General features: G+C 48.0%; 1 protein-coding gene across 1 annotated transcript in view; it reads left to right on the top strand.

Annotated features, from left to right (window-relative positions):
* Positions 1-10,126, top strand: part of rev3l (REV3 like, DNA directed polymerase zeta catalytic subunit) — a 219,476-nt gene that overhangs the window by 168,262 nt on the left and 41,088 nt on the right. The window contains exons 20-21 of the mRNA XM_033022004.1: positions 5,148-5,266; positions 7,894-8,012. Coding sequence (XP_032877895.1) covers positions 5,148-5,266; positions 7,894-8,012 — 238 coding nt within the window. The remainder of the gene's footprint in view (positions 1-5,147; positions 5,267-7,893; positions 8,013-10,126) is intronic.

The following is a 10,126-nucleotide window of genomic DNA, read 5'->3' as shown; positions in this document are numbered from 1 at the left end:
TGGTCCGAAACGTTGCCTATTTCCTTCGCTCCATAGATGCCGCCTCACCCGCTGAGTTTCTCCAGCACTTTTGTCTACCTTCGATTTTCCAGCATCTGCAGTTCCTTCTTAAACATTTAGCCATTTGTATACATTTTGGTTTCACCATGTAGAATTTACAGCTGTGTTTATACATAGTCCCCCTATTTCAGGGCACCATAATGTTTGAGACACAGCAATGTCATGTAAATGAACGTAGTCATGTTTAGTATTTTGTTGCATATCCTTTGCATGCAATGACTGCTTGAAGTCTGCGATTCATGGACATCACCAGTTGCTGGGTGTCTTCTCTGGTGATGCTCTGCCAGGCCTGTATTGCAGCCATCTTTAGCTTATGCTTGTTTTGGGGGCTAGTCCCCTTCAGTTTTCTCTTCAGCATATAAAAGGCATGCTCAATTGGATTTAGATCGGGTGATTGACTTGGCCACTCAAGAATTGACCATTTTTTAGCTTTGAAAAACTCCTTTGTTGCTTTAGCAGTATGTTTGGGATCATTGTCTTGCTGTAGAATGAACCGCCGGCCAATGAGTTTTGAGGCATTTGTCTGAACTTGAGCAGATAAGATGTGTCTATACACTTCAGAATTCATTATGCTACTACCATCAGCAGTTGTATCATCAATGAAGATAAGTGAGCCAGTACCTTCAGCAGCCATACATGCCCAGGCCATAACACCCCCACCACCGTGTTTCACAGATGAGGTGGTATGCTTTGGATCTTGGGCAGTTCCTTCTCTCCTCCACACTTTGCTCTTGCCATCACTCTGATATAAGTTAATCGTCATCTCATCTGTCCACAAGACCTTTTTCCAGAACTGTGGTTGATCTTTTAAGTACTTCTTGGCAAACTGTAACCTGGCCATCCTATTTTTGCAGCTAACCAGTGGTTTGCATCTTGCAGTGTAGCCTCTGTATTTCTGTTCATGAAGTTCATGCGGATAGTGGCCATTGACAAATCCACACCTGACTCCTGAAGAGTGTTTCTGATCTGTCAGACAGGTGTTTGGGGACTTTTCTTTATTATAGAGAGAATTCTTCTGTCATCAGCTGTGGAGGTCTTCCTTGGTCTGCCAGTCCCTTTGCGATTAGTAAGCTCACCAGTGCTCTCTTTCTCTCAACACAGAGAGTGGTGAATCTCTGGAACTCTCTGCCACAGAAGGTAGTTGAGGCCAGTTCATTGGCTATATTTAAGAGGGAGTTAGATGTGGCCCTTGGGGCTAAAGGGATCCGGGGGTATGGAGAGAAGGCAGGTACAGGATACTGAGTTGGATGATCAGCCATGATCATATTGAATGGCGGTGCAGGCTCGAAGGGCCGAATGGCCTACTCCTGCACCTATTTTCTATGTTTCTATGATGTTCCAAACAGTTGATTTTGGTAAGCCTAAGATTTGGCTGATGTCTCTAACAGTTTTATTCTTGTTTCTCAGTCTCATAATGGCTTCTTTGACTTTCATTGGCACAACTTTGGTCCTCATGTTGATAAACAGCAATAAAAGTTTCCAAAGGTGATGGAAAGACCAGGTGCTGAGAGCTCTCTTATACATATTAAGGAGGCAATTAAACACACCTGAGCAATTACAAACACCTGTGAAGCCATGTGTCCCAAACATTCTTCTTCTTCTTGCGAATGAAACATAAATAAACCAAAGGAATAGTTAGATCTCGCGCCGGGTGGGTGTTGAGCAGCCAGGTTGTTGTCTGTTGGTGTCAATATCTGCCAGGCCCTGACACAGCTCCATTTGGTGGGTGGTAGAGCAGGCACCCAGAGATGACATGGTTGGCTGTCTGTTGTTCTGCTCCACATTCACAGGCTGGGCTCTGGCGGAGGGAGCCCCCATCTCCACACGCTGGCATTGAAACGCCCAACTCCAGTACCAAGTCTGTTGAGTTTCATCCATGCTCCTCTGGGGAGCTCAGACCCTGGACAGCTTTTATCTGGTGAAGAGATGTAGCTGTGTAATGGAGATGAGGTTGCCTTCCACTCCTGTGACCACTTGGTGGCTATCCAGTGTGCTTTTGTCTCAGTTGGCTGGATGGATGCTAGGAGTTGTTTTCCATGTGGAACAAAGGGGTGACGGGACTTCAGTCGGGGTGGCCTCTGCTCTCTGCTGATAGCCTGATGGAGGAGGTGATCTGGGTCCATGGCACGACGAGATAGTGCCAGAGTTGCTGCTTGTTATAAACATTATGGTGCCCTGAAATGGGGGGGACTATGTATAAACACAGCTGTAATTCCTACCTGGCGAAACCAAAATGTATAAAAAGGATCTATAATAAAATCTGACAATGTGCGCTTTAACTACATGTGATTTTTTTTTTTCTATTACAAATCTGAAATTGTGGAGTACAGAGGCAAATAAATAAATGATGAGTCTTTGTCCCAAACATTATGGAGGGCACTTTAGGCAACTTCCGTCTAATTTTCAGTGTGACCGCATGGGTTTCCTCAGGTGCTGCGGTTTGTTCCCACGTTCCGAAGACTTGCGGGTTTGTAGGTGAATTGGTCCCCTGTAAAATTGTGTGTAGATAGAGGATGCAAAAGTGGGAACGGGTGATCGATGATCGGTGTGGACTCAGAGGGCCCAACAGCCTGTTTCCACGCTGTATCTCCAAACTAAATTAAGCAATATCTGAAATCTACTTAGTCATTCAAGCTTTTATTGCAAAGTCATGAGAGGTCAGTGTCTGCTGTTCTGCTCTTTCCAGAGAATCTTTCAATTTAAATGAACAGTGCGTGTCATCAGTCTCTGAATTGTAGATAGCCATTGTCCTCGTACACATTGCCACTTACTAATCCTGGTTCTTAATTCCGTGGATTGTCACCTTGTCGTGGTGGAGAAGCTTGTGTGGTCCTGAGATCCTGAGAGCGATGCCGTCTGGAGCTATGCTCCTGGTAGGGCCACCCATGGCGGTAAGGTCGAGGGGGAGGTCTCTGACAAAGAGCAATCCAACCAAGACCTCAACGATGAAACAGGCGGAGGACGATGGCTGACCTTAGTGGAGCGTCACAACGGCTGGGAAGGCGGATGAAGGCTGCAGCAGAAAAGGGTCTCCGGTCGTCTTGGACTCCATGCCACTGGATCCTGACCCAGATCTGTCAAGGACCGTGGGGTGGCTGTCTGTGCACCAGTCTCCCCACGTTAAACAAAGTCACGCACAGGCGTCCTCCAACCCTGGAGACACCCATGGTCAGCCACGACTGAGGGGGGCCTAAGAAGAATTCTGTCATCCTCAAATTATTCAGGGAAACTGCTGGCTCTGCTGGAAAGCGTGCAGAGCAGATTCACAGGATGTTGCGAGGACTTTATTCCTTGAAGCATCGAGAGCTGAGAGTTAACCGTCTAGAGGTGTGTTAAATTATTTGGGGAATAGATAGGGTGAATGCAGAGAGTCTTTTAACCATAGTAGGGGAATCAAGAACCAGAGGACATATGTTTAATGTGTAGGAAGGAACTGGTTTCAACCGAAGACACGCAGCATCCCTGGAGAGAAGGAATGGGTGACGTTTCGGGTCTGAAGTAGGTTTCTCGACCTGAAACGTCACCCATTCCTTCTCTCCATCGATGCTGCGTGTCCCGCTGAGTTAAGGGGCTGTCCTACTGCGGCGACCTAATCTGCGAGTTTAGAAAAGTTTGCCCTCGACTCAAACGAGCAGCATGGTTGACACGTGGTCCTAGGAGGTCCTATGAGGTCACTGGAACTCTCCTTCATACTCGAGGGAAGTTCCCGAATACTCGCGGCCTCAGCAAGGTCGCGGAATATTTCAGCATGTTAAAAAAAATTTCCACGAGTAAAATTTGGTCGGCATGGTTCTTTTTGACTCATAGTGCAGTGGAGTGGGGTCGCTATTTAGTTACAGGCAGTCCAGGGCAGCCGTAGGCAATCTCCTTCGCTGACCGGGCATTTTGATTGGCTCATTGGAGTTTTCAGGACCGGTCCGCTAAACTTGCCCGCTAAATGCCCTTCCCTCCCCCTCTTTCCCCTTCTCTTCCCCCCGCGCTCTCTAAAGGACTTACCTTATACTGTGGCAGCCGTTTACCTTCCTCTTCATCACGGGTGTGAATTTCAGACAGCGCTCCCCTGCTTTCACTGGCCCCCACCTTTGCGATGTGTGCGGTCGGTCGATCCAGCTCGCGGTTTCAATGCGGACAGTCGATCCAGCTCGAGGTTTTCCAGGCGAGTGCCCTCGAGCTTGAAGGTCCAAGGCACTCTTCTTAACTCGTGGATTAGGTCGCCCAAGTGGGACAACCCCTTTACTCTAGCATTTTATGTCTTATCTTCGGACGTAGGTTTAAGGTACGTGGGGTAAGAATGAATAAGAATCTTGGGTCATTTACTCACTAAAGGTGGTGGACGCCTGGCTGCCTGAAGAGGTAGTAGAGGCAGGAAACAGGACATTTGGACAGGTACATGGATAGGAACCGCTTAGAGGGATACCGGCCAAACGCGCGCAAATGGAACTAGCTTAAATTAGGCAATTGGGTCGGCATGGATGTGTTTGGCCGAAGGGCCTGTTTCTGTGTTGCGTGAGTGAAGAAGTGGAACATTGACAATAAACAATAGACAACAGGTGCAGGAGTAGTCCATTCGGCCCTTCGAGCCAGCACCGCCATTCAATGTGATCATGGCTGATTATCCCCAATCAGTACCCTGTTCCTGCCTTCTCCCCATATCCCCTGACTCCGCTATTTTTAAGAACCCTATCTAGCCCGCTCTTGAAGGTATCCAGAGAATCCATTTGTAGAATCCCCTGCCACAGAGGGCAGTGGAGGCCAAGTCACTGGATGGATTTAAGAGAGAGTTAGATAGAGCTCTAGGGACTGTGGAATCAAGGGATATGGGGAGAAGGCAGGCACGGGTTATTGATTGGGGACGATCAGCCATGATCACAATGAATGGCGGTGCTGGCTCGAAGGGCCGAATGGCCTCCACCTGCACTTATTTTCTATGTCTCTAACCTGCCTCTAAGGCAGAGAATTCCACAGACTCACAACTCTCTGTGTGAAAAAGTGTTTCCTTAAGTGTGTCACAAGATTGTAGGTGACATTAAAATATTATGGACTGAAGTGAAGTGCATGTGATGACATTGTGCTCTCTTTTTTATCAGATGAAAGTAAAGGAAATGCTTTTGCCGCAGAATTGGATGAGTTTGGTGCGACCGCCATGTCTGAAATCAATATTGTGGGCCGGATCGTTCTGAACGTTTGGAGAATGATGAGGAGCGAGGTAATGGGTGGGTTCTTGTGAACTGCAGCGGGTTCATCTCTGCCCCCTTGCTAAATGAATGGGTGTCAACCATGTCATCTCTGGGTGCCCACTCTACCACCCACCAAATGGAACTCTGTCAGGGCCTGGCAGATATTGACGCCAACACAGACACAACAACCTGGCTGCTCAACACCCACCCGGCTCGAGATCTAACTATTCCTTTGGTTTATGTTTCATTCGCAAGAAGAAGAAGAATGGGTTCAGAAAGTACAGAAAGATGAAGAGTGTATAAGAGTCATAGGAGCAGGTCAGCTCAGTTTAGACAATAGACAATAGGTGCAGGAGTAGGCCATTTGCCCCTTCGAGCCAGCACCGCCATTCAATGTGATCATGGCTGATCATCCACAATCAGTACCCCGTTCCTGCCTTCTCCCCATATCTCCTGACTCCACTATCTATAAGAGCCCTATCTAGCTCTCTCTTGAAAGCATCCAGAGAACCTGCCTCCACCGCCCTCTGAGGCAGAGAATTCCACAGACTCACCACTCTCTGTGAGAAAAAGTGTTTCCTCGTCTCCATTCTAAATGGCTTATTCTTAATCTAAATGGTTTATTCCTTATTCTTAACAGTTCAGTTTATTGACCCGTGTACCGGGGTACAGTGTAAAGCTTTTGTTGCGTGCTATCCAGTCAGCAGAGAGACAATACATGATTACAATCAAGCCCCATCAAGTCTACTCCGCCATTCAATCATGGCTAATCTATCTTTCCCCCTCAACCCCATTCTCCTGCCTTCTCCCCATAACCCCTGACATCCGTACCAATCAAGAATCTGTCGATCTCTGCCTAAAAAAATACCCAATGACTTGGCCTCCACCGCCATCTGTGGTAATGAATTCCACAGTTTCACCACCTTCCAATGAAAGAAATTCCTCCTCCTCTTTTCTAAAGGTATGTCCTGTTATTCTGATCCTAACCAGAGTCGCCCTCTTCTCCCCTCTCCCATCAGGCGAGAGGTACAGAAGCGTGAAAACGCACACCTCCAGATTCAGGGACAGTTTCTTCCTAGCTACTAATCAAGCAACTGAACCATCCTATCACCAACTAGATAGCGGTCCCAACCTCTCACCTACCTAATTGGAGACCCTTGGACTATGTTTAATCAGACTTTATATTGCACTTAACGTCATTCCCCTTATCATGTGTCTGCACTGTGGACAGTTTGATTTGTAAAGATGTATAGTCTTTCTACTGACTGGATAACACACAACAAAAACACTTTTCACTGTACCTCAGTACACGTGACAGTAATTAACTAAACTAAAGTACTACATTCTTAAAGGTTCAATTGGATGCCAGCAGCTGCAATTTCTAAATGTAATTACCCAATTTAATAATTGCAACCTAAAATTTGATATTCCAGCAGTCCTGTCAGACTTGCAGAGGTAAAGCTTTAAGGGCCTGTCCCACTAGGTGATTTTTTTTCGGCGACTGCCAGCGTCATATCAGTGTTACCAAAACATTTTGATCATTTCACAATCCAGTAGCGACACAGAAAAAAGTTGCGACGCTCGAAAAAACACCGCGCGTCAAAACGTCATCACGCCGCAACGTTTTCGGTGGCCTGATTACGTCAGTCAATTATGCCAGCAGTCGCCGCAAAAATGGCCAAGTGGGACAGGCCCTTTACTGTAGCTGCAAAACTTCAGTTTAAGGAGTAAGCAATTTAGAACGGAGACGAGGAAACATTTTTTCTCACAGAGAGTGGTAAGTCTGTGGAATTTTCTGCCTCAGAGGGCGGTGGAGGCCGGTTCTCTGGATGCTTTCAAGAGCGAGCTAGATAGGGCTCTTAAAAATAGCTGAGTCAGGGGATATGGGGAGAAGGCAGGAACGGGGTAATGATTGGGGATGACCAACCATGATCACATTGAATGGCGGTGCTGGCTCGAAGGGCCAAATGGCCTACTCCTGCACCTATTTATTGTCTATTGACCCAAGGGCCTGGACTATAGGGAGAGGTCCATATCCTTCTATGCCTTGCTACCTCTAGCAGCTCGTTCCATACACCCACCACCCTCATAACTGAAAAAGTTGCCTCTCAGGTTCTGATTACATTTTTTCCCCTCTCATCTTAAACCTGGTTCCTCTGGTTTTTGATTCCCCCTACGCTGAAGGAACGATGGGGGAGTCCCGGCAGGGGTGGGGAGGGGGGTGGCCCAGAGTCAGTGCATTCACCCTATCAATTCCTCTCATGATTTTGTACACCTCTAAAAGCACCCTTCAGCCTCCTGCGCTCCAAAATGATTGAAGTAATATTAGCACTTTATGGATAGGACAGGTTTGGAGGGATATGGGCCAAACACAAGGAGGTGGGACTAGTGTAACTGGGACATGTTGGCCGTTGAGGACAAGTTGGGCCGAAGGGCCTGTTTCTACACTGTATCGCTCTATGACAATATTAAGTCCCAGCCTGCCCAACCTCCCCCTGTAGCTCAGGCCCTCGAGTCCCAGCAACACCCTTGTCAAATAATATTACTTCATTCATTTTCTGGACCAGCTTGGCAACTTTTGATTCGTGTTTGAGAACACCAAGATTCCTCAGTCGTTATCTGTTGATTTTTACTTGTGTTTGATCTTCATTTTCAGGTTACCCTCAACAATTACACTTTTGAGAATGTGGCCTTTCACGTTCTTCGTCAGCGTTTTCCACTTTTTTCTTTCCGTGTCCTGTCTGACTGGTTCGATAACAAGACCGACCTATACAGGTAATCCTCTCCGTTATGCTGTCTTCTAATAGTTCATGCATGTCAAACTCGGCGAACACTATTGAACTCAACTCAAACCAAACTCTGAACATTAATAGCCCATTATCTGTTTATTTGCACTTTATCTGTTGTATTTATTGATGTGTGTATATATTTATACAATGGTATATGGACACACTGATCTGTTCTGTAATCATGCCTTCTATATTCTGTTGTGCTGAAGCAAAGCAAGAATTTCATTGTCCTATCTGGGACACATGAAAATAAACTCTCTTGAACTTGAACACGTTGGTAGAGCTACTGCCTTAAGGGCCTGTCCCACTTGCTTGCGATTGCATGCGTTTGGCGCGACCAAATGTGGTCGCTTGAGGCGTACGGGCACCGTATGGGCGCGCGGAGCCGGTCCCACTTAGAAGCGCGGAGTTGTGCGGGGCTGGTCCCGACATCGCGCGGGGCACCGAAAATCTGAGTGTCCGAAATCTTTGCGAGCCAACGGCCTGTTGGCACGCAGGCGCATTGCGGTCGTATGCAGCTCTTGACTGCGTACGCAGCGTCTTGATGACGTACGCCTAGCGCGTGGTGTTGCGCGATGACGTCACCGCCCGGCGTTGCGTTGCGTGATGATGTCACCGCCCGACGCCGTGCGACGCCTAAATTCAGTCGGCCCGCCTCCTGCCCAGCTGATTGGTAAGCATGACGCAAATGACGTCACTCGCGTACTTACCGCGTACTTAGCGTGAACTCCGCTTCCGTTTGGTCGCGCCAAACGCATGCAATCGCATGCAAGTGGGACAGGCCCTTTACAGCGCGTGAGATCTGGGTTCCATCCTGACTGCGGGTGTTTGTCCGCATGGAGTTTGTACCTTCGCCGAGACTTCGGTTTCGTCCCACACTCCAAAGACGTACAGGTTTATAGGTTGTATAGGAAAGAACTGCAAATGCTGATTTAAAAGAAGGCAGATGCAAAATGCCGGAGTAACTCAGCGGGGCAGGCTTTTTTTTAGGGAGTTGAGAGGAGAGGTAAAGGGACAGGTGTTGCATCTCCTGTGGTTGCAGGGTGAATATACCTGGGGAGGGGGTGGGAAGGGTCAAGTTGACCAGGGAGTTGCAGAGGGAACCTTTTTTTATGGAGCCGAGGGGGAAGGTAAATGGACAGGTGTTGCATCTCCTGCGGTTGTTTTTATTTATGGGGTCAATGGGTTTTTGGTTGGGGGGGGGGGGGGGGTTTTATGGAGTCGTGGGCCCCGACAGTCTTTTCAGGTGAAGCAGAGGTTCACTTGCACCTCCTCCAACCTCATCTACTGTAGCCCCTGTTCCAGGTGTCAACTTCTCTACATCGGCGAGACCAAGCGCAGGCTCGGCGATCGTTTTGCTGAACACCTCCGCTCAGTCTGTCTTAACCAACCTGATCTCCTGGTGGCTCAACGCTTCAACTCCCCCTCCCATTCCCAATCTGGCCTCCCTGTCCTGGGCCTCCTCCATTGTCAGAGTGAGGCCCAGCACAAATTGGAGGAACAGCACCTCATTATTTCGCTTGGGTAGTTTACACCCCAGCGGTATGAACATTGACTTCTCTAACTTCAGATAGCCCTTGCTTTCTCTCTCCATCCCCTCCCCCTTCCCAGTTCTCCCACCAGTCTTACTGTCTCCGACTACATTCTATCTTTGTCCCGCCCCCTCCCTTGACATAAGTCTGAAGAAGGGTCTCGACCCAAAACATCGCCCATTCCTTCTCTCCAGAGATGCTGCCTCACCCGCTGAGTTACTCCAGCATGTTGTGTCTACCCCAGTTTGTAGGTTAATTGGCTTGGTGTAAATGTAAAATTGTCCCTCGTGTGTGTGTATGGTAGTGAGTGTTAATGTGTGGGGATTGCTGGTCGGCGTGGGCTGAAGGGCCTGTTTCTGCGCTGTATCTCTAAACTAAACAGATTCTTGAACCCATCACCTCCGTGCCAACCAAGATGCCAATCCAAGCTAATCCCATCTGCCTACAAGTGGATGCACTCTTCCGAGCCTCTTTCCCAGAGTAGGTGAATCGAGGACCAGTGGACGTAGGTTTAGGGTGAGGGAGGAAAGATTTAATAGGAATCTGAGGGATAATATTTTTCACACAA

This window comes from Amblyraja radiata, chromosome 5, assembly GCF_010909765.2.
Source record: "Amblyraja radiata isolate CabotCenter1 chromosome 5, sAmbRad1.1.pri, whole genome shotgun sequence".
NCBI classification, from domain to species: Eukaryota; Metazoa; Chordata; class Chondrichthyes; order Rajiformes; family Rajidae; genus Amblyraja; species Amblyraja radiata.
Note: the sequence above shows the minus strand (reverse complement) of the source record. Positions and strands in the feature narration are given on the sequence as shown.